Below are 25,362 nucleotides of genomic sequence, written 5' to 3'. Positions count from 1 at the left end.
AATGGAAAATATAAAGCTAATTTTAAATGTCACGTACATCGCCAAATGCATTTTAATACTTCCAAGATAAGACAACTAATTACAAAATTCTAAAGTCTTCATATAAAAGTCATCTCTCCTCCCACACATGTCTATCTTCTTCACAAGCAGGTAATAACTGTCTCCAAGATTAACAGCCTGTCATGAACTGAAAAAATATTCTTCATAGAAGAGTCAGCTCAGGCACATTTACAATTTGTATATTTACTGTTAATGTAAAACATAGGCATCATATGGAGTGACTGTTGATGAATGGGCTCCCTTTATTTCATCTTCTGATATCAAGGGTGTCCATCAGATTTCTTACATTCATTGCATCGCAAAAGCATAAACATAAATTACAACAGAATTACAAAGTTGCTGCTATTTACAAACATGAAAAATGCATCTTTTTTCTTTATTTTTCACCTGAAAGTCAAAACATGCAGATAATTATCTGGGGCAGAGAAAGGAGAGAGAGAGAGAAAGCGTGTGTGAGAAAGTATTTAAAAACAGAATATTTAGAAATACTAAGTATGTGGTATATGACTTGTTTTATATTTATAACATAATGAACATATTCTTACTGTGGATTTATGTCGGGGTTAATTTTTTTCAGTTCCATGATGTCGTCGATAGTTTTTTCAATAGCATCAGGGTGAACACTCACTGAAGTCTGTAATAGCTAGAAAACAAGTTTAAATTAGTTCCCTTGTCATGAACACTAGTATCTTAAGTGGGGTCTAATTAAATTGGGGCTTCAAATATTTGTTTAAAGCTTAAAACCAAAATTGATGTAGTCTTTAAATTCTAGTAAATTTGGTATTTTTCTGATTAAGGTAATAAACATAAAACAAAAATACATAAGCTTTTTTTACCACTTTCATCTGTTTCAGGTTACTCACATAGAAATATTATATTTTCTTTTTCTCACTGAATACACATGGTTTCCATTGTTAATGGGTATATGTCTGTGACTGTGTGAAGTACATGGGAGATACAGTCTTAAGAATGTCAAAGTTAAATATTCAAGAATCTTAAGAAACGAATTTTTCTTTCTTATGTGGATGCTTAACTATACGCCATAAATCTAGCATAGTGGCTTGGAAAATCTTGAGTATAAAGTTAAATGATTTGGATATTGAGGAACTAGCAGAGAGATAACACCTCTTATTTCCATGGAATATTTATGATTTGGAATGAGATATAAAAAGGGATGAATTCAACAATGAAGTAATATGTGCAGCATAAATCTGTCTGGAAATTCATGAGTGCCTGCTTTTAGATAAAAAGCACAAGTGGTTTGTGATGGGAAAAAATTCTTTCTTCTCAGCTGTGTCCAACTCTTTGTGACCGCATGGACTGTAGCCTGCCAGGCTCTCTGTCCATGGGATTTCCCAGGCAAGAATACTGGAGGGGGTTGCCATTTCTTTCCCCAGGGAATACTTCTGACCCAGGGATTGAACCTGGGTCTTCTGCATTGCAGGCAGACTCTCTACCATCTGAGCCATCATTGGATGGGAAGCCCATAGACAAAGGTATATTTTGTTTCTTAAAATTTTTACTTTTGGATGGTTGGAGGTAAGCCTCCAAGTGAGAAGTTGCTGAAAAATACAGAAACAATTTTACTTACCTTACTTTTTGAATCTCTCAGTGACGTTTCTGGAAAAGAGATAATTTTAAAAGCTATTCAAATATCATCTTTTAAAGAGATAATTTTAAAAGCTATTCAAATATCATCTTTCACAAGTGGTTTACAATTATTGTACTGAAATATAACACTGTATCCTCAATTACAGAAAGCCTACATTTTGCTTACTTCTTTGTTTCATGCTTACCAATTTTCATGGTTCTAGAAGCTCCAGGCTTGGTATTATAACAGATTCGTTGCAGTTCACATCTTCCAGTCAGTTTTCTCATTACAAATTTCAGGCAACGCCACAAAAATTTACAATAAAAATACAGGCACACCTGGATCAGCATTCTGTCAAAAATAAAAGACAGCACTCTTCCAACAGAACTCTGGAAGAGAACAGAAAGCAGCCACCACCAGCAAGCAACAAGCCCAGAAGAAAATCAACCATTAGACTTCTTGGGTTCACAAGCATATTTCATTATTTCAATCCCTTGTTACTTTATTTGAGGTAGCTACAAAATCCATCGTCAGGAGTGAAGCCTTAGTGTCCTGTAAGGACATACCTACTATGACAGCAAGCTCCAGAATGCCTACTCTAGTAAATTTTATACACCAACAGAGAGTGAAGCATGGGAATCCTTTCTTTTCCTACCTTTGCCTAAAAATATTTTTAAAACAAATCAGTACCTCGAATACAGAATCCTTCTGTTTTAGAAGCTGTCTCTCCTATAGACATGGGGAAGAACATGCTATATCAACTCTCATCTTCTGCCTCCATGAACAGCCTCTCAGCTCACCCTAGTAAATTTCCAGCTTTTCCTTGGTGCCTTTTTTGGCTGCTTATTTATTTCTTCCCGTGCTCCCATTTTTCTCCTTTCCTCTGCTTTTGTTTTGGTACTACTGTCCTCTGATGCTTGATTGTGTGGCCACCTGTCTTTTCTGCTGACCAATCCAATACTTCTTTCTTTTGTTTGAAATTTTACTTTATGATACTGTATTGGTTTTGCCATACATCAACATGAATACTTCTTGGATGTGCCAGAATGCCTCCTCATCAGCTCACTGAACAAGCATGTTGACCTTTGGTTCTCCAACATTCTGATTTAAATTTTCCAAAATCTCCCCCTCTTGACAAGTTTGTTCCTGGCTCCTGCTAAACAAAGTTTTCTTCATTGTACACCCTATCTCACTTCAATAAAGTACTGGAACTATACTTTACTGGACAAACTATAAGGTATATTGTCACCAATCTTGTACTTATCCACAATGTCTCTGGCACATGTGAATTTGTGTTTTATGCCAACTTTTAGTTTTTAATATGAGTCTACATATTTAATACATGAGTCTACATACTTAATATGTAAGTCCACATATTTAGTTTTTAATATGTCTACTACTTCATGATACTGTTCGGAGTCTCAAATGACTCAGGCTATAGAGGTAAAGATTTATTATCCAGGAACTTGTATTCAACTCATCTTCTCTGAATACTAGAGTTTCCCTAGAAGGTAGAGTTATTTTCCTAGAAGGCAGAATTATTTATAATACTTCTTATTGGTGTCATTTCTAAAAGATATTTTTCTCACATGTTCACTAATTTTCTCCAATTCTAACATAAGGTGATCCAGGGTCATTCAGATGAATTAGTGTAGTTAACTAATTAATTAATTAGTGTAGTTAAGCCTCAATGATGTGATGAATCCCTGATTTGAACAAACACCTTAATTGTATTCCCATGTTCAGTTGCTCTGGCTCCAATAATCTGAACAGCCTAAGTTAAAAACAACAATTCCAACAAACTAACTTGTACAAAAGCATGCAGTTTATATCATATATGCAAAGGGAACAGAGGAAACATATAAGTAACCAAAACTGCTACACTAAAATATGAGAGAATCCTTTGTAGATAATAAAATTGGATTCTAGAGTACCTAATAACATAAAATATCCAAAGAACATATATGGAATAATATATCTTTTCTTATTATAAATAAAACAAAAACAATTTAACGATGATATACAAACAAGGAGAAAAAGATTGTCAGGATATACAACAAAAAGGTTAACAGAGGTTTTTCTGGGTAATGGAATTATGAGTAATTTTTACTTGCTTTTCTGGTTAAGTAATTTTCTTTTTTAATATACATTATTTTAAAAAATAATATATATTATTTTAAGAAAAAAGAAAGTTATAACAGTGATCACCAAAATGATTACAAACAAGTACATATGAAATTTCTATATGACATCAGATTCTACTGGAAGACAAAACAAATGGATTTACTGTGTTGTGAAGTCTGCAATTCAACTGTTCCAGTTAAATATGTTCTAAGATCTGTTAAGATTTAGATTACCAGCTTCTAAAAAATGTAACCCTGAAAATAATTAACAGAACATTTTAATTACATGAGTGAGAAATTATACAAAACTTCAACTTGCTCTCTTAAAAAATTGTCTATTTTTCCAACTACTGGATAGCTATGACAGAAGAAAAGATTGAGCAATATCCTTACTAACTGGTTATCAGCCAAATGGTAATGATATTAATGACTGGCTGGCATTAATCCTATTCAGTTCAGTTCAGTTCAGTTGCTCAGTCGTGTCTGACTCTTTGCGACCCCATGAATTGCAGTACGCCAGGCCTCCCTGTCCATCACCAACTCCCAGAGTTCACTCAGACTCACATTCATCGAGTCCATGATGCCATCCAGCCATCTCATCCTTGGTCGTCCCCTTCTCCTCCTGCCCTCAATCCCTCCCAGCACCAGAGTCTTTTCCAATGAGTCAACTCTTCACATGAGGTATACAAAGTACTGGAGCTTCAGCTTTAGCATCATTCCTTCCAAAGAAATCCCAGGGCTGATCTCCTTCAGAATGGACTGATTGGATCCCCTTGCAGTCCAAGGGACTCTCAAGAGTCTTCTCCAACACCACAGTTCAAAAGCATCAATTCTTTGGCACTCAGCCTTCTTCACAGTCCAACTCTCACATCCATACATGACCACAGGAAAAACCATAGCCTTGACTAGACGGACCTTAGTCGGCAAAGTAATGTCTCTGCTTTTGAATATACTGTCTAGGTTGGTCATAACTTTTCTTCCAAGGAGTAAGCGTCTTTTAATTTCATGGCTGCAGTCACCACCTGCAGTGATTTTTTTTTTTTTTGTAAAAGGTCTTAGTTTATTTTCTCTTTCATGAAAAATCTGCACAATCACCACAGATACAGTCACTGCAGAATCTTTACTCCTTCTGTTGTCCAATCTCCAGCTCACTTTTTGCCAGCACCAACGTTGGCCTTTGCAGTCCCCCTGACTTTCTTCATTCTGTTCTTGCGTTCCTTTCGCTGTTTTCTTGAGGTCTTTTTCTTCTCATACAGGCCATGTCTTGCAAGCCTATGTTTGGGCTCATTCTTCTTCGCGTAATCCAAGGAATCGTAAATCATGCCGAAGCCAGTTGTCTTGCCACCACCAAAATGAGTTCTGAATCCAAATACAAAGATGACATCTGGTGTGGTCTTGTACATTTTGGCCAGCTTTTCCCGAATTTCTGTTTTAGGTACTGTTGCCTTTCCAGGGTGAAGAACATCGATGACCATTTGTTTCCGCTGAAGCAGTCGGTTGGTCATGAACTTCCTAGTCCGGATAGTTACTGTGTCGTTCATGATGGCGGCTGATCTTCAAGCAGCCAGGGAGGAAAAGAGCTGCAGTGATTTTGGAGCCCAAAAAAATAAAGTCTGACACTGTTTCCACTGTTTCCCCATCTATTTCCCATGAAGTGATGGGGCCAGATGCCATGATCTTCGTTTTCTGAATGTTGAGCTTTAAGCCAACTTTTTCACTCTCCTCTTTCACTTTCATCAAGAGGCTTTTTAGCTCCTCTTCACTTTCTGCCATAAGGGTCGTGTTATCTGCATATCTGAGGTTATTGATATTTCTCCCAGCAATCTTGATTCCAGCTTGTGTTTCTTCCAGTCCAGCGTTTCTCATGATGTACCCTGCATAGAAGTTAAATAAGCAGGGTGACAATATACAGCCTTGACGTACTCCTTTTCCTATTTGGAACCAGTCTGTTGTTCCATGTCCAGTTCTAACTGTTGCTTTCTGACCTGCATACAGATTTCTCAAGAGGCAGGTTAGATGGTCTGGTATTCCCATCTCTTTCAGAATTTTCCAGTTTATTGTGATCCACACAGTCAAAGGCTTTGGCATAGTCAATAAAGCAAAAATAGATGTTTTTTTGGAACTCTCTTGCTTTTTCCATGATCCAGCGGATGTTGGCAAGCGCAGGCGGCTGCAAGCCGGCTCACTAAGCACGGCTGAGAGGAGCTACCCGATGTCGAGGTCAGAGGCAGCAGCCTAGAGTGCCAGGCTGCAATGCCACAGGAACCGCTGAGAGGAGTTACCCCGCGTCCGAGGTCAGTGGCAGCGGGAGGAGACACCCCGCGTCCGAGATGAGGGGCGGCCAGGAGAAGCCACCTCGCACCCGACGCCAGGGGCGGTGACCTTGAGGAGCCACCCCAAGCCCGAGGCCAGGGCCGGCGGCCGGGAGGAGCAACCCGAGGAGCTGTGGCTGCGCAGGCACAGGAGGGCCAAGGGAGCTATCCCACGTTGAAAGTCAGGAACGGTGGCGGTAAGGAGATACCCCTCATCCAAGGTAAGGAGCAGCGGCTGTGCTTTGCTGGAGCAGCCGTGAAGAGGTACCCCACGCACAAGGTAAGAGAAACCCAAGTAAGATGGTAAGTGTTGCAAGAGGGCATCAGAGGGCAGACACACTGAAACCATACTCACAGAAAACTAGTCAATCTAATCACACTAGGACCACAGCCTTGTCTAACTCAATGAAACCAAGCCATGCCTACGGGGCAACCCAAGATGGGCGGGTCATGGTGGAGAGGCCTGACAGAATGTGGTCCACTGGAGAAGGGAATGGCAAGCCACTTCAGTATTCTTGCCTTGAGAACCCCATGAACAGTATTAATCCTATTACTGTCAAAAATAAAGCTTTCCATGATATCTGCCCTTATGGAACCCATGTGCACCTTCCTGTAAAGTTTGTCTAGCATGTGGGCCGGCTACTCAGATGAAACCTCTTTAAGTCTATACATTAGGACTGCATAATAATCAGGTTCTTATAGTACTAAATCTTCCTAGAGAAAAGGTTCTAATTACTGTTTAGGTACAGTACAAGGCAATTAAGTTAAACTGCAGAAAATTTTCCCCATGCAAATTCTTCATCAGTTCAGTTCAGTCGCTCAGTCATGTCTGACTCTTTGTGACCCCATGAATCGCAGCACGCCAGGCCTCCCTGTCCACCACCAACTCAGATCTATACAAAGATGTGGCTTGAGACCTAGAGGTGTCCTTCTAGGTGGCAGGAAGCAGTCAGATGTAGAGTGACTTATAGCCCATCTATAATTTCTCTCACTGGCCTCCTTGCACATGGGAAGAAAATGCTTGGGGAATTATTTTGCATCAGATAGTATTACACAAAAGGAGAGAAAAGATATCATGTTCTATGCATTTCTTTTTTTCAGTTCCCCTGAGGATATTCACACTGTCAAGATGACAAAATCTGGTGGAAACCCACAATGAGGGGTTAAAGATGATCCCTCATTTCTTTTTTTTTCTTTTTTTCTTTTTTTTGATCCCTCATTTCTTAGGGCTCACTGCTCTGTAAAGTATTATCACAGTCACAGGAAGAATATCACAAATCATGAAAGAGAAATGCTCCTTTCAGTTGTGAAAGTGTTAAGTCACTCAGTTGTGTCTGACTCTGTGACTACACGGGCTGTAGTCAGTCAGACTTCTCTGTTCATTAATTCTCCAGGCAACAGTATTGGAGTAGGTATCCATTCCCTTCTCCAGGGGATCTTCCAGATCCAGAGATTGAACCTGGGTCTCCTGCATTACAGGCACTGACTTTTATACACTGCTTCCTTACCCTTTCATAATTTCTGGGCTGATAGTCCAATTATGCTATTTATTAATACTATTCGGGATATATTTTGATTTTTCCCCCTTGTTTTTCTAATTGGCCAACATGACTACAAATATTTCATTAAGCAACCAGCTTGTTATGGTAGGCACTGTACTTTGTTTCTATGAGAGGTATTTTCCAGTCAATCATCAGATCAAACTATGTTTTGCCAGATACTATTTATTTTGCATTTAGATCATAAGGCATGGTCAGAGAAGGAAACATCAGTGCTACCTCTTAATTTGGAAGCCTTATTTTGATAAGAACAAGTACCCAAGTTGCTTCCTCATGAAAGGACCAGATCAGCAAAACCTCCATATGAGCACCTCAGGATGGCTATTCTTCATCATCAAATGCCACCTACCAGTAGGTCATTCCTTAAATGTCTGAATCTATTTAAGTGCATTAATTGTAAAGTTTGTGAAAAAACTGCTTAAGGTCCAGAGAAAAAATAAAAATAAGTAAATATTTGGGAAGAATGTTAAAGTGGTTTGTCATGTTTATCCTGAAAAGGAAGAAATTTAAGAAGTGGATCTTTAAATGCTCTTAAGCTAATCAGTAGTTGGTTTAGGAAAAAAGAAAGAAAGGGAGGAGGGAAAAAGGGAGAAAGGTGTGTCCCTTTCCATTCTGTGTTTAGGAATAGGAACTTTTGGATTTATAGTGCTTTTCCTTCTTTTATCTCCTTTCTGACTGCCTGCTTAGAGTGAAGGCATCTCAAGATCAATGGAACAAAATAGAAAGCCCAGAGATAAATCCACACACCTTATCTTTGACAAAGGAGGCAAGAATATACAATGGAGTAAAGGCAATCTCTTTGCCAAGTGGTGCTGGGAAAACTGGTCAACCACTTGTAAAAGAATGAAACTAGATCACTTTCTAACACCGCACACAAAAATAAACTCAAAATGGATTAAAGATCTAAATGTAAGACCAGAAACTATAAAACTCCTAGAGGAGAACATAGGCAAAACACTCTCCAACATAAATTACAGCAGGATCCTCTATGATCCACCTCCCAGAATTCTGGAAATAAAAGCAAAAATAAACAAATGGGATCTAATTAAACTTAAAAGCTTCTGCACAACAAAGGAAAATATAAGCAAGGTGAAAAGACAGCCTTTTGAATGGGAGAAAATAATAGCAAATGAAGCAACTGACAAACAACTAATCTCAAAAATATACAAGCAACTTATGCAGCTCAATTCCAGAAAAATAAATGACCCAATCAAAAAATGGGTCAAAGAACTAAATAGACATTTCTCCAAAGAAGACATACGGATGGCTAACAAACACATGAAAAGATGCTCAATATCACTCATTATTAGAGAAATGCAAATCAAAACCACAATGAGGTACCACTTCACACCAGTCAGAATGGCTACGATCCAAAAATCTGCAAGCAATAAATGCTGGAGAGGGTGTGGAGAAAAGGGAACCCTCCTACACTGTTGGTGGGACAGCCACTATGGAGAACAATGTGGAGATTCCTTAAAAAATTGCAAATAGAACTGCCTTATGACCCAGCAATCCCACTGCTGGGCATACACACCGAGGAAACCAGAATTGAAAGAGACACATGTACCCCAATGTTCATCGCAGCACTGTTTATCATAGCCAGGACATGGAAACAACCTAGATGTCCATCAGCAGATGAATGGATAAGAAAGCTGTGGTACATATACACAATGGAGTATTACTCAGCTGTTAAAAAGAATACATTTGAATCAGTTCTGACGAGATGGATGAAACTGGAGCTGATTATACAGAGTGAAGTAAGCCAGAAAGAAAAACACCAATACAGTATACTAACACATATATATGGAATTTAGAAAGATGGCAATGATGACCCTGTATGCAAGACAGCAAAAAAGACACAGATGTGTATAACGGACTTTTGGACTCTGAGGGAGAGGGAGAGGGTGGGATGATTTGGGAGAATGGCATTGAAACATGTATACTATCATGTAAGAATCGAATCGCCAGTCTATGTCCAATGCAGAACACAGCATGCTTGGGGCTAGTGCACGGTGATGACCCAGAGAGATGTTATGGGGAGGGAGGAGAGATGGGGGTTCATGTTTGGGAATGCATGTACACCCGTGGTGGATTCATGTCAATGTATGGCAAAACCAATACGGTATTGTAAAGTAAAATAAAGTAAAAATAAATAAATAAATATATATATATATATACCTGTGTGGCAGATCCCATTTGCTTTCTTTAATCCTATCCTATTCTTAGAAGAATTACTGCCATATACTCTTTACCACCTGAACCCTATGTTCAGAGGGTTTAAAGCACAGTTTGTGTTGTTATCTCCTAACTTGAATCATCAAACCAACAGTCTTAGTTTTATTTAGGAAAATAGTTTGCTTTTATTTTTCATAACACTATCCTAGGTTTTCTTAGTTCTTATGGAAGATTCTCAAATCACTACTGTAAAGATCTGCTATATCTTCTAGGAACTTAACAATCAAATTCTCAAGACTAAAAAAAGAAAATACTGTCACATCTCCTGTTCTTTTATATGTGTGTGCTTTTCTGTGTGTTTGTTTGCCATGCTGCATAGCTTGCTGGATCATAGTTCTCTGCCCAGGGATTGAATCAAGGCCCACACTGAAAGCACAGAGTCCTAACCACTGGACTGTCAGGGAATTCCCACCATCTCCTATTTTTAACAACTATATGTACAGGTTTTTTGTGTTTGTTTCTCTTTTTTCAATCACAGCTTTTTGATCATGTTCCAAAAGGAGCTACTGCAGTTTCAAAGATGAATGCCTTGCTTAAGCACTGGAAGAATCTGATTTAAAATAAGAGCTACTTATACAGTCTTATACAGCTACTTATACAGGGCTCAGGGTTCATGTCCCTGTCCAGGAGAGAAAAATGAATAAATAAGAGCTACTTACGCATGTTCTATTTCCAGCATTTTCTGTTACTGTTATTTACTAATACACTGCAGAGTGAAGTTTATGGTGGAATTCACAGCAATGCTCTTCCATAAGGCAAAAATGATCACTTTTATCATTTAACATTGATCCTCTAGTTTGCACAAGAATAGCCACCCAATGTAAATTATTCAAAATGAATCATATCTCTACCAAATAAAAGTGAGCTCCTGTCTTGTGCATCTTTGTTAGAGGAATCCATTCAGCAGTGATAAGGCCTGAAAATAGGACATGTACCTAGGACCAGGTAGTCTGCTTGTGGGGTGGGGCTGTGGGTACCTGTACGCTACTCTGTCATCTTAAATTTGTGATCCTGATATCTTCTTTTGAAACAGGAAAAGAAAAGTAGCTTATTTTGAATAGTTTCAATGACTTTGCTACTGAAAGTTAATTCTTCCTTGAAGGAGTCCTATAATAAACAAGAAGTACACTACTGGTGAGGAAAGACACATACAAAATAATCACAATTCTTGGATCAAAACAACTTTATTAAACAAAATACTTTTCATCTGAATGGCCATAAAGAACAGCAGACTACTAAATGTTTCCAACATCATATATACTTTCTGAAATGACATTTAAAACATTTTTAGTTGCTCTATTGAAGTTCCCAATTAGGAGCATTGGCTGCTGCTGCTGCTGCTAAGTCACTTCAGTCGTGTCCAACTCTGTGCGACCCCATAGACAGCAGCCCACCAGGCTCCCCCATCCCTGGGATTCTCCAGGCAAGAACACTGGAGTGGGTTGCCATTTCCTTCTCCAAAGAGCACTGGCAGTCAGCTGGAAATTAACTTGTCAACAGGTATTTGGCATAGTAAATGGGCCCTTCTAAATAATGAGAATCCATAGGAAAAGATGCTCTGGAGGACTTGATACATGAATTAGAAATGTGAAATCATACAAATAAACCATTTGTGGGCCTCTATCAATAACCTCAGATATCCAGATGATACCACCCTTATGGCAGAAAGTGAAGAGGAACTCAAAAGCCTCTTGATGAAAGTGAAAGAGGAGCGTGAAAAAGTTGGCTTAAAGCTCAACATTCAGAAACGAAGATCATAGCATCTGGTCCCATCACTTCATGGGAAATAGATGGGGAAACAGTGGAAACTGTCAGACTTTATTTTTGGGGGCTCCAAAATCACTGCAGATGGTGACTGCACCCATGAAATTAAAAGATGCTTACTCCTTGGAAGGAAAGTTATGAGCAACCTTGACAGCATATTAAAAAGCAGAGACATTACGTTGCCAACAAAGGTCCGTCTAGTCAAGGCTGTGGTTTTTCCAGTGGTCATGTATGGATGTGAGACTTAGACTGTGAAGAAAGCTGAGCGCCAAGGAATTGATGCTTTTGAACTGTGGTGTTGGAGCAGACTCTTGAGAGCCCCTTGGACTGCAAGGAGGTCCAACCAGTACATCCTAAAGGAGATCAGTCCTGAGTGTTCATTGGAAGGACTGATGTTGAAGCTGAAACTCCAATACTTTGGCCACCTCATGCGAAGAGTTGACTCATTGGAAAAGACTCTGATGCTGGGAGGGATTGGGGGCAGGAGGAGAAGGGGACGACAAAGGATGAGATGGCTGGATGGCATCACCAACTTGATAGACATGAGTCTGAGTGAACTCTGGGAGGGTGATGGACAGGGGGGCCTGGCGTACTGCAATTCATGGGGTCGCAAAGAGTCAGACATGACTGAGTGACTGAACTGAACTGAACTGAGAGAAACAAGATTATTTCCCCCACACTGAGCAGCAGTGAGGCAGTGTACAGCCCCTTGGATGGAATTCCATCATCATTATTATTTTTTTTTTTTGGCCTTGTGGCATGTGGGATCTTAGTTCCCTGACCAGGGATGGAACGTGCATGCCCTGCAGTAGAAGCACAGCATCCCAGCCACAGGACCAGCAAGGAAGTCCGTCCCCGACTCTTTTCCATCATTCTTTATCTGAAGAGACATGCTGCCTTCTAAAAGTAGTGGGTATAAATCTATCATGAATAGACATTATTCCAAATGCTATTTCTATAGTAAAGGACACTATTTTTTAATTCCAGGGACATTTTATATGAGGGATTAAAGAGCAATAGCTGACTGTGGTACAACTGAAATAATAAATTAATGGTTTATTCTTTTCCTTTCTAAGAAAAGAGACATTAACTTCTCTTAAATTACTAATGAGATCACTATTCAATTAAAAACAATGTTAAATCCACACATTTTACAAGATTTATTTTTAAAATTCAGGTTTTTTTCCTACTTGGACAACATGTTTACTAGTCTATTTATAAGGGAATCAGCAAACACGTTATACTTTGGCATTTAGGAAGCATTTAGACAAGGGGACTGATCAAGATGGCAGAGTAGGAAGACTGCTCACCTCCTTCATGGCACACCAAACTTGTAACTATTTACAGAGCAACAGTTGATAAGAAAGACCAGAAGGCTAGCAGAAAAGATCTTCAGAAAAGATCTTCTACAACTAAAGATATAAAGAAGGAACTACAACAAGACAGGTAGGAGGGGTGGAGATGAAGCACAGTCAGACTCCTGGGTAGGTGAGCCACAAATGAGAGAACAATCACACCTGCAGAGGGTGTCCACAGGAACAGAGTTCAAGCCCAACATTAGACTCCCCAGTCTGGGGATCCTGCACCAGGAAGATGAGTCACCAAAAGGTTAAGGTCTGAAGGCCAGTCAGGGGACCTGGAGAGCTGTAGGAAAAAAGACCTCACTGTTAAATGGTGCACACAAAATCTCACAGGGCTTCCCTGGTGGCTTGGTGGTAAAGAATCCGCCTGCTAATGCAGGAGATGCCAGTTTGATTTCTAGGTCAGGAAGATCTCTGAGAAGAAAATGGCCATCAGCCCAGTATTCTTGCCTGGAAATTCCCATGGACAGAGGAGCCTGGTAGGCTACAGTCCATGGAATCCCAAAGAGTCAGACATGACTCAGTGACTCAACAACAACACAAAATCTCACATGCTCTGGTAACTAGGGCAGAAGCCGTCATTTGAAAGAAGCCTGGGTCAGACCTACCTGCTGATCTTGGAGAGCCTTTTGGAGAGGCAGGAGGCAACTGGAGCGCACCCTGGGGACACAGACACTGGCAGCAGCCATTGTGAGGAGTGTGTGCTACCACAGGGACATGTGTGCCGGCAATTGCCATTTTAGAATCCTCCCTGGGACTTATTAGCTCTGGGACCTGGCCCTACCCACCGGCCTGTCAGCACCAGTACTGGGATGCCTTAGGCCAAGCAACCAACTGGGTAGGAACACAGTCCCATCTACCAACAGGACTCCTGCCTTAAGACCCCCTGCCCACCAGACGGCCCAGGACCTGGCCTCACACACCAGGGGAATGGGACTAGCCCTAGGACCCCAGGGCCTCAGCCCTACCCACCAGCACACTGAAACCAGCTCCAGGACCCCATGTCCTACAGCCTGAGACCCTAGGACCAGGGCTCATCCACCAGGAGACAGACATCACTTCCAGGACCACAGCAATACCCCCACAGCCTAACATGTCATAACCCAGCCTACCCAACAGCAGGCCAACACCAGTTCTAAGACCTCTCAGCCAGGCATCCTAGGATTCAGCCCCTAGATCACTAGTGGGCTTATATAAGCTTTGGGACACCCCAGACTCTGCAACCAGCTGCGTCAGGAGTTGGCCTCACCCAGCAACACACAGACACCACCCTATATTGGCTCCAGGACCCCCAGGGCTGTGCATCTGGAACACCCAGAACCTGGCTCTGCCTACCCCAAGCTGATAGGATACCAGTTCTAAGACATTTTGGACCCCTCAGCCAGTCATTGTGGGATCCAGCCCCACTCACCAATGAGCTGAAACTATTTGGGGACACTCCAGGCCATGCAGTGGGCCATGTAATGAACAGGCTCTGCCCATCAACAGGCCAACATTTGATCAAAGACCCCCAGCCCCACAGACACTTGTCCTAGATCCCAGGTCAACCCACAAGAGGGCCAACACTAGCCTCTGGAATCCCCAAAGTGCTATACTGAGCTGTCTTGTGACCCATCCCTGCCCCCAGCTGCCAGCAGCTTCTGCACAAAGCAGGCTTTGCAACCAACTGAGCAAGGCAGGGGTGGGGGTGAGGGGTGAGAACAGCCATGCCAACCAGACCATCTACAGTATTCAGCCCACTACTGTAGAAGGTGGAGAAGGAAATGCAACCCACTCCAGTACTCTTGCCTGGAAAATTCCATGGATGGAGGAGCCTGGTAGGCTGCAGTCCATGGGGTCACAAAGAGTTGGACACGACTGAGCGACTTCACTTTCTTTCTTTCTATAGTTCCTTTTGGGGAAGGAAATGGCAGCCCACTCTGATGTTCTTGCCTGGAGAATCCTATGGACGGAGGGGCCTGGTGGGCTACAGTCTATGGAGTTGCAAAGAGTCAGACATGACTAAGCAACTAACACACACAGTAGAAGGATGCATGTAGTCCACATAGGGGCCACCCCACGAGCACAGAGCTCTGGTGATAAGAGGTGAGTGTACTGCTGGGACACGTAAGACATCGCCTATGAAAGACCACTTCTCCAAGGTCAGAAAAAAATACATACAAATAAAAACAGCAGAAACTGGAGCCTATTATACAGAGTGAAGTAAGCCAGAAAGAAAAACACCAATGCAGTATACTAATGCATATATATGGAATTTAGAGGGATGGTAACGATCCCTGTATGCAAAACAGCAAAAGAGGCACAGATGTATAAAACAGTCTTTTGGACTCTGGGGGAGAGGGTGAGGGAGGGATGATTTGGGAGAATGGTATTGAAACATGTATATTAACATGTGTGAAACAGATCGCCAGTCCAGGTTCGATACATGAGACAGAGTACTTGGGGCTGGTGCACTGGGATGACCCAGAGGGATGGGATGGGGAGGGAGCTGGGAGAGGGGTTCACGATGGGGAACATGTGTACACCTGTGGTGGATTCATGTCAATGTATGGCAAAACCAATACAATACTGTAGAGTAATTAGCCTTCAATTAAAACAAATTTATATTAAAAAAATTAAAATTAAAACAGCAAATCAGGCAAAATGAGATGACAGAGAAATATCTTCCCAAGGAACAAGATAAAAGTCCAGAAGAAGACCTAGGTGAAGTAGAGATAGACAATTTACCTGATAAAGAGGTAAAGTTCATGACTTTAAAGATGTTCAAAGAACTTGGCAGAAGATTGGATGAACAGAGTAAGAAATTAGAATTTTTTAATAAGATTTAGAAAATATTAAGAAGAAGCAAACAGAGGTGAAGAATACAATAATTGAAATAAGAAATGCTCTAGAAAGAATCAACAGTAGCTTAGATGAGGGAGAAGGCAATGGCAACCCACTCCAGTACTCTTGCCTGGAAAATCCCATGGACAGAGGCGCCTGGTAGGCTACAGTCCATGGGGTCGCAAAGAGTTGGACACGACTGAGCAACTTCACTTTCATGCACTTTAGAAGGAAATGGCAACCCACTCCAGTATTCTTGCCTGGAGAATCCCAGGACGGGAGCCTGGTGGGCTGGCGTCTCTGGGGTCGCACAGAGTCAGACACGACTGACAACCGTTAGCAGCAGCAGCTTAGATGAGACACAGGAACAAATCAGTGAGCTGGAAACACAGTAGTGGAAATCACTGAAGCTAAACAGAGAAGAAAAACAAATGAGGCCAGTTTAAGAGATCTCTGCGACCACATCAAGTATACTAACATTCACATTATACGGGTCCCAGAAAGAGAAAAGAGAGAAAGGGACAGAGAATATATCTGAAGACCTAAGAGTTGAAAACTTCCCTAACCTGGGAAAGGAAACAGACAGAGCAGGAGAACAAATATTGCAGGTTCAAAAAATATGTCATGGCAAGCTCTGGTGAGATCACCTATAGGAAACTGCCTAGAAAACTATTCAGGTTAACATATTTCAACAAGGGTATGGATACTTTGTTTTAATACAGGAAACAAAATAATTTGAAATATATATGTGTAAACATGTATACCTCTGTATGGGTCTATATATAATATATATACATACATACAGATATATATACATTATACATATGTATATTTATGTATGTATATACATATGTGGTATGTATGTATGCGTCCTAAAAAAAAAGAGAAAACTATGGCTAAAAGTACCAGTCTACAATGAGAGAGGTATTCAGATGCACCATAAATCTACCATTTATTCAGGACTTTGCTTCAACATCCAACAAATAAGCTCAGTTATAGTCTCAAGCGAGGCTAGTGAAATTCTGCAAGAACTACATGACCCTGCACCTTCAGCCCTTCAAAAGCAGTGGAAATGCTACCCAATTAAATAGGAGTGTCTGAAGTCTGACTTCAAATCTAGCCTCAATAAAGCTATGAGCTGTGTGACTGTGCTCAAGCTACTCATAATGGAAGGACTGGACTAGATATCTGGCTCTAAGATAAAGTTAGACATATGTTACAAGGGAAAAAGATTTTTTTTTTGATCTGACATATTTTTCTATAAGGGTTTCCCTAGTGGCTCGAACAGTAAAGAATCCACCTGCAATGCAGGAGACCCAGGTTCAATTCCAGGGTTGGGAAGATCCCCTGGAGAAGGAAATGGCAACCAACTCTAGCATTCCTGCCTGGAGAATTCCATGGACAGAGGAGCCTGGTGGGCTACAGTCCACAGCGTCACAAAAGAGTCGGACATGACTAAGTGACTAACTTTCACTTTCAGGTTCATTTTTTTCTTTAAGGTCCATATTATTTCTTGGTAAAAGTGTTACCATGGTTCTGGGCTGTTTTATGCCATACTTCCAAAGGTGTCCAAGAACTGCCCCCAAATTTATCTTTGAACCTTATCTTGTACTGACCCTAAACAGGATTTACCTCCAATAAACCTTGACCACATGATGCTTGTGGCAGCTGGTCAGACTTCCTTAGGCTTTGCTCATAGCACCTTCTCCATCTATTACATCCTCAATCTCTTTCCTTCAACATCAACTCAGTGAAGCCTTCCCTGAATATTCCTGTCACAAAATAGCTGCAGCATGTCACCAATCACATTCCTTCTTACACCTTAATTTTGTAAGTGTGGCTTTATCTCGTTACCAAGTGGTATGTTAGCTTAGAGAAGGGGCCACCTCATATTCACTTTTGTATCACCCAGAATGCCTCACAACAGGTATACAGTTAAGGGAGTAACATGATACAAAAATTAAGAGAAAAAAAACTTTGAAGTCAGATAGGCGTGCATTCAATATCTGTGTGCTTTGCACGAGTTTGTTTTTAACTTTGCTAAACTTTTTGCCCTGTGCTATAAAAATGAAGTATTAATGCCTATTTTGTTACAATTGTTAAGAAGAGAAAATGAAAGTTAAAATGTGGCACAGTACTGGAATTTTTAGTAGTACTAAACGCTTGCTTACTAATTTAATCAGTGGATGAAGATATTAACCAAGTGTGAATGACTTCTAAAACCCCATTTACAGATATTTTTGTGAACTGGAAGCCTAGATCTACTAATCATACTACTGAAATATTGTTTTTCCCTCTGCTGTTTCACAGCCAGGATTTGGGTACAAGTCTGCTCTATATCTCAGTTTCTCCCATGGAGTTTTGAGGTTGGCAGATGTTTTCATTTTCCTCTCTTCTGCCTAAGGAAGGAAAAGTAAGCAGTAAGGTCCATGCCAAGAAACTGAGATCTTGAGGCTGAAATAGTTGGAAGCAATTATCTATATGGGGTGACTTCTAACATCCCCTTTATTAGAAAAATTCAAAATTAGTAATGTTCCAGTGATCTTAAATGTATATAATCTCAATAACTAAATTCTAGTAAAGGAAAAGATCTTAATATAAGTGTTAGGTCCTCTCTATTATAAACATCAATTGAATTGAAATTAATGAAATATATTAAATAAACTAAACTCTAAGCTTCAGTTCTATTTCAGATTCAAGTGTCCCCTCTTTCTGATCACACATAGACACACTTTCTTCTCACTTTTATTCCCTCACTTTTATTCACTTTTATTTATTTTTTTAATGTAGATCATGGCTAAAGTAATATTGAGTGACTATGGGGTACTTATCCAATATCCCATATCTAATGTCAATTTAAAACACACCCTTCAGCTGGGTGTATTAATCCTATAGCATTTATTTCTAATATCTCATGTAATGTTTTTCTATTCCCTTAAGCTTTACATATGTGATGGTAGCAGGTAGTCACAGAGAAGAGTGTGGGTTCCATGTACCTTAAATGTGGATTAAAATTCATTTTTTCCTCACACTTGGTTTCTTTAAGATTAACTTCATTTCTTCTGAGGCTGTACATGACCTCAGAAATTGCTCATTCTAGAGTAACTCAGAAGTTGATGAATCACTCTGTGGGCTTTTAAATGACACTGATTCTCCTCAGTGAAAGTCAGCACCTTATTCTGCATAATATATTTGCTGAGCTCAGGAATTAACACATGATTTGTTCAAGTTATATTTATGTAACTTTCTCTTTGGTTCCAATGAAAAGATTGCCAAATTGTCCAGCATCTGTAGGAACGGACCACAGGGAACAGAAGGAAATCTAAATGATCTGATAGAGCCTGTGATGTAGGATTCTTGCTCCTTGCCCTCTTATTCCTCCAAATCCAACAAACATTAACATATAATGAATACACACAAGTTATAACTTAATAAAAAGAATTAAAAACAAAAATTAAAGTCAAAAGCAATAATCAACTAAGAAGAAATGATGATTGAGTTTCCTTTTGTTATTTCAAAACCAAGGATTAATGAGAAAATCCTCGTTTCTTTCTTGATGTGTAGCTTATTATCCTAGCTTCAGTTTCAATGTTAAGTCATGTTTATAAAACAAGTGTGCCAAATTAAAAGAGAACAATTTGTATCAGAACACATAACTGATAGGGATATGCCAGTTCCATCACCCTTGGTGCTGCTCTGTGTGAAATTAGAGTGGTAGATTTTCCACTGTATCGGTTTTAAATCATCAAATACAAATTAATATTAAAAATATAATCTATATACTTATGCAATTTAACATAAACTAATAGAAACAAATGCTATTTCTCTTTAAATGGCTGGTTGTGAGGCCACTCAAGTTTTTTAAAACAAATAAAACATTGAAGAAGAAATTCAGTAGTTCAAGGCTTGGTACATGCTTCAGCACTACCTCCCCCGCCTTTACAAAAGGAACTCCTAATCTTCAACCAATACTAAAGCTCTCTGTTAATATGATTCTACAACTAAAAAATACCACATTTACATTCAAGGGAGATTTACAGTTACTAATTTTTCATGAATGTGTAAACAGATAGGTTAATTGCCATGGCAACCAAAAATGTATGAGTTAAATCCTTTGATGGTAAATGCCCCGATGATTTTTCAAATACTATCTTTTTACACATCTAAAATAAACAGGTTGAGGAATATTCTGTACAACAAAATAAATGCTAATATATGTAAATAATTTAATTCTAACCTTCTGAGAGATTTTCACAATTCTAAGATTGGATAAACACCAGTAGCCACACCAAAACATAGTGAATTCCACACAAATGATTTAGGTGCTCCAGAAATAACAATGCAATGAAAACCAGTGGGAAAAAGAAAATCTTAAATTGCATCTACTGAAAGAATTAAATCACTTCGTAAAAGAAATAAGCCAACTAATTATTTTCTTAGAGAAAATAGCCAGAACAAGGGATGAGAATATGAAATATAGGTAAGTCACCATCTTGCAGGAAAGAAACTCAATATTGTAGAAGGTGTGTTTTATTTTGTAACATTCAGGATCAAATTAACTTTATTTTGTCATATTTTAATTTAAAGTAAAATTTCTCTGAGCATTTTATTTATTGAACTGTGAATGACAGTCAATACTCTTAAAAATAATTATGACCATATGTCCAACTAAATGGCTTTCAAAACAAAACAAGATCATTCTAAAATACACAAACATATGGCACCCTATACGACAAAATATTCAGGGAACCAAAAATTAATGCAGATTTCAGAGGCATCACTGAGGCAGGAAAAGCAAAAGTTTAGAATATATATTTTTCTCCAAAAATGAAGATTTGAAAATGCTTGTATGGATTGGCCGGCCAACCAAAATCTATATTCAAAATTACTTTTTTCAAAGAAAATGATTCTATACAAATTATACTGATTCCTTGACTACTAATTCCTCAAACCTAAACCTTTGGGCTTTATAAACACAAAGCATCCAAGTATACCTGCCCCATGCTTTTGGCCTATATTCTCTTGTAATCTCCTATTTGCAAGTGCTCTTGTAATCTCTTGTAATTTTCTATTTGCAAGTGTTCTATCTTAGCATCAGTATGCATATAAAGTTAGCAGAAGGAACTCTATGGCCAAATTATTCTTAGCCAAAATAGAATGCTATTTCATGCAATCCAAAGAGACCTGCTTATAGGATCACAAATGGTGAACCGAAATACTATACTAATTGTTAAGGAAATCTCTCCATTTCATAGGGCTCATCCAGGAAACCATAAATACTCACCTCAGGAAGTGCTTCATTGTGACTATTTTGATTATCCAGATGTTATACAAACTGTTCTTAAGTAATTGTCTCCAAATTTGCCTTTGTCAAAGTAAATGTAAACTGTGGGAAGAAATTAGATATATTGTTAATGGGGCTAGAAAAATCAAACCCCAAACTTCTGCTAATCTTAGTAAGCAGATAAGGTGCTATGTACCCAAAACTTTAACAACCAAACTGACCACACAGCAATGCAATTCAATGGGTGGAGATTAAAGCTAAAGCCTTTCACTTTATAATTATACAATGTCTTTCAAGTCACTTGCTGGAGAAATTGTTAGTTTCATGAACAATCTCTTCAATAGTAAACTTTTCATCTATTTTGGATACTGTTCCTATATCTTGAAGAACAGTATTTATATGAAAGATAAAAATGAAAAACCAATAAACTAACTATTCTGATTTCCAGATATCTGATGGTCTTAAATCTGGTAGCCTCAACCTTTCAGAAGTATAACTCAAAAAATAACTAGAAGCAACTGGTGATGTTTTTTTAAGCCAAAAAAAAAAAAAAAAAGCTGATAAAAAGCAAGTACTCCAAACAAATGAATAATACGTCCCTAACCCCATCTCTGGAGGGCACTCTAAATAAAATGGTGAAATTATATATTTCTTTCATGCATGTCAGTTTACAACACACTTTCACAAAATCCACAATATCAAGGTAATGGTCTTCTTCCAACAAGGAAGGACACCAGCAGCTGCCTACAAAGCAGTAAATTGGGATGAGATATGAAGAAACATATAGAGAAGAGAGAGGGGCTGAGAGCAACAGCAGAATGAAGTTACCTCAATGAAAAAGAGAAAAACAACATTAGTTGCAACAAAGACAAGGCAAGAAACTAAATGTGTGGACAAGTGGCTTTCAGTAGAGACACAATTGCCAACTACAACAGCCTAGGAATGTGGAAACAGCCTAAACAAAAGCCAGTCTCTTCTCTTTTTAAGTTGAAGTATAGATGATTTACAATATTACATAAGTTTCAGATGTACAACATAGTGATTCATAATTTTTAAAAGTTATATTCCATTTATACTTATTGTAAAATATTCAATATATTCCCTGTTCTATACAATATATCCTCATAGCTTGTTATATACATAGTAGTTTATATTAATCTCTCTTAATCCCCTACTTCTCTCTTGCTCTTCCCTCATCCCTTTCCCTACAGGTAACTACTAGTATGCTCTCTATATCTGAATATGTTTCTCTTTTGTTCTACTTACTAGTTGGTTTTATTTTTTATGTTCCATATGTAAGAGATAGCACGCAGTATGGTATTCACTTATTTCACTTAGCATAACACCCTCCAAGTTGCAAATAGCAAAATTCTGTTCATTTTTATGGCTGAGTAGTATTCCATTGTGTATATACACCACATCCTTTTTTACCCACTCATCGGTTGATGGACACTTTGGTTGCTTCCATATATTGGCAACTGTAAATAATCTGCTATGATATTGAGTGCATATATCTTTACAAATTATTGCTTTCATATCTTTTGGGAACATACTCTGGAGTGGAACTGCTGGGTCATATGGTAGTAATATTTTTAGTTTTTAAAGAATGCTACATATTGTTTTCCACAGTGGCTATAGCAATTTATTTTTCCATCAACTGTAGACAAGATTTACCTTTTCTCCACACTCATGCCAGCATTTACTGTTTGTAAACTTTTTGATAATGGCCATTCTGACCAGTTTGAGGTGATACCTCATTGTATTTTTGATTTATATTTCATGAATAACTAGCAATGTTGAACATCTTTTCATGTGTTTTTGGCCATCTGTATGTCTTCTCTGGAGAAATGTTTATTTAGCTCATCTGCCCATTTTTGATTGGGCTGTTTGTTTGTTTGTTTTGAGCTGCATGAGCTGTTTGTAGATTTTGGAGATTAATCCCTTGTTGTCACTTAATTTGCAAATATTTTCTCCCATTTGGTGGGCTGTCTTCAATTCATTTATGGTTACCTTTGTTGTCCAAATGTTTTTTAATTTAATTAGGTCCCATTTGCTTAGTTTTTATTTTCATTATTCTACGTGGTGGATAAAAAAGACCTTGCTGCAATTTATGTCAAGGGATGCTTTGCCTATGTTTTCCTCTAAGAGTTTTATAGTATCTGACCTTAACTTAGGATTTTAATCCATTTATAGTTTATTTTCATATACGGTGTTAGAGAATGTTCTACTTTCATTCTTTTGCATGCAGTTGTCCAGTTTTCCCAGCACCACTTATTAAAGAGACAATATTATCTCCATCATATATTTTCACCTCTTTCAGTTCAGTTCAGTCACTCAGTTGTGTCTGACTCCCTGTGACCCCATGAACTACTGCAGCATGGCAGGCCTCCCTGTCCATCACCAACTCCCAGAGTTTACCCAAACTCATCTCCATTGAGTCAGTGATGCTATCCAACCATCCCATCCTCTGTCGTCCCCGTCTCCTCCCCGCCTTCAATGTCTTCTTAGTCAGAGATTAATTGACCATAGGTGTGTGCATTTATTTCTGGGCTTTCCATCCTGCTCCACTGATTTCTGTTTTTCCGACAGCACCACACTGTTTTGATGACTGTAGCTTTGTAGTATAGTCTGAATCCATTTTTCTTTCTTAAGATTCCACCATCTTGTCTCTTGCCCCTCTCAACAGTACAATTTTTATTCTTTAATTTGTTAATATGGTATATCACATTGATTGATTTATGGCTACTTGCATCCCTGAGATAAATCCCACTTGAGTATGGTAAATGATCCTTTTAGTGTATTGTTGGATTCAATTTGCTAATTTCTTAAGCTTTTTGAAACTATGTTCATCAGTGATACCGGCTTTAATTTTCTTTTTGTGTGATATCTTTGTCTGGTTTTGGTATCATGGTGAGTTAATCAAATGAATCAGAAGAATTTCTTCCTCTGCAATTTTTTGGAGCAGTTTAAGAAGGATAGATATTAAGTCTTCTCTAAATGTCTGGTAGAACTTTTGAAGCCATCTGGTGGCTAGACTTTTGTTTGTTGGGAGTTTTGCCAGTATTTTAATACAAAGCAATTTCTGTAAATATTTTATGCATGAAAAAAATGTTATGTGTCAACTTAAGATTGTGGTTGCTTCTGAGAAGAGGGAGGGTTTTAGGATTGGGGAGTGAGATAATGGCCTCCAATTTTTTAAATATTTTATTTATTAAAAAGCAAAATAAATGGTAAATGTGTTCATTTTGAGTGGTGGGACTGTATACTGTTCTTTGTACTTCTGTGTCTTTTAAAAGTATGGAGCTTAAGGTAACTCATGAATGTGGCTTCATGAAGCAGTTTTTCAATGCAGACAGAACAGTCTTCTATTGGAAGATGCCATCTAGGACTTTCAGAAATGAAGAGGAGAAGTTATTGCCTGACTTCAAAATTTCAAAAGACAGGCTGACTCTCTTGTTAAGGGCCAATGCAGCTGGTGACCTTAAAGTTAATGCTCATGTATCATTCAGAAAATCCTAGGGTCCTTACGAATTCGGCTAGATCTACTATTTCTGTGCTCTATAAGTGGGACAACAAAGCCTGGATGATAGCACATCTCCTTACAACACGGTTTACTGACTCTTTTAAGCCCACTGTTGGGAACTTTTGCTAGAAAAAAGGATTCCTTTAAATATATTACTACTCAATACACCTGGTCACCCATGAGCACTGATGGAGATATACAATGAGATCTATACTGTTCTCATGCTTGCTAACACAACATCCATCCTGTAGCCCATGGGTCAAGGAGGCACTCCAACTTTTAAGTCTTAATATCTAAGAAATATGTTAGTAACACTATAGCCGCCATAGATGCTGATTCCTCTAATGGATCTGGGCAAAGTCAATTGAAAATTTTTTGGAAAGGATTCACCATTCCAGATGTTACTAAGAACATTCATGATGAACAGGATTTTGGAAGAATTTGATTCCAACTTTCATGGATGACTTTGAGGGGCTGAAGATTCCAGTGGAAGAACTAACTGCAAATATGGTGGGAACAGTAAGAGAACTAGAATTAGAAGTGGAGTCTGAGGCTATGACTGAATTGCTGCAATCTCATAAAACTTGACCAGGTGAGAAGTTGCAAAAAAAGTGGTTTCTTGGGAAGGAATCAACTCCTGGTGAAGATGCTGCGAAGATTATTGAAATGACAACAATGGATTTAGATTATTACATAATCTTAGTTGATAAAGCAGAAGCAGGGCTGG

The 25,362-nt window shown here is 38.9% G+C and overlaps 2 protein-coding genes across 6 annotated transcripts in view; both read right to left on the bottom strand.

Annotated features, from left to right (window-relative positions):
- Positions 1–25,362, bottom strand: part of ELMOD1 (ELMO domain containing 1) — an 89,846-nt gene that overhangs the window by 44,973 nt on the left and 19,511 nt on the right. For 3 of the 5 annotated variants that reach the window (XM_069555460.1, XM_069555459.1, XM_069555462.1), the window contains 4 exons: positions 21,113–21,214; positions 1,857–2,040; positions 1,652–1,680; positions 606–703 (listed from right to left, as the gene is read on the bottom strand). In XM_069555460.1, coding sequence (XP_069411561.1) covers positions 606–703; positions 1,652–1,680; positions 1,857–2,001 — 272 coding nt within the window. In that variant the 5' untranslated portion in view covers positions 2,002–2,040; positions 21,113–21,214. The remainder of the gene's footprint in view (positions 1–605; positions 704–1,651; positions 1,681–1,856; positions 2,041–21,112; positions 21,215–25,362) is intronic. The other 2 variants (XM_069555457.1, XM_069555458.1) reach the window with 1 other exon arrangement.
- LOC138421322 (small ribosomal subunit protein eS24) lies at positions 4,806–6,303 on the bottom strand. The gene has a single exon (XM_070289336.1). The coding sequence runs from the start codon at positions 5,313–5,315 to the stop codon at positions 4,923–4,925; it is 393 nt and encodes a 130-aa protein (XP_070145437.1). The 5' UTR covers positions 5,316–6,303; the 3' UTR covers positions 4,806–4,922.

This window comes from Ovis canadensis, chromosome 15, assembly GCF_042477335.2.
Source record: "Ovis canadensis isolate MfBH-ARS-UI-01 breed Bighorn chromosome 15, ARS-UI_OviCan_v2, whole genome shotgun sequence".
Lineage (NCBI taxonomy): Eukaryota > Metazoa > Chordata > Mammalia > Artiodactyla > Bovidae > Ovis > Ovis canadensis.
Note: the sequence above shows the minus strand (reverse complement) of the source record. Positions and strands in the feature narration are given on the sequence as shown.

What these genes read in the sequence shown, in the direction of transcription:
- LOC138421322 (XM_070289336.1), bottom strand. Translation starts at nt 5,315, where the DNA reads ATGAACGACACAGTAACTATCCGGACTAGGAAGTTCATGACCAACCGA.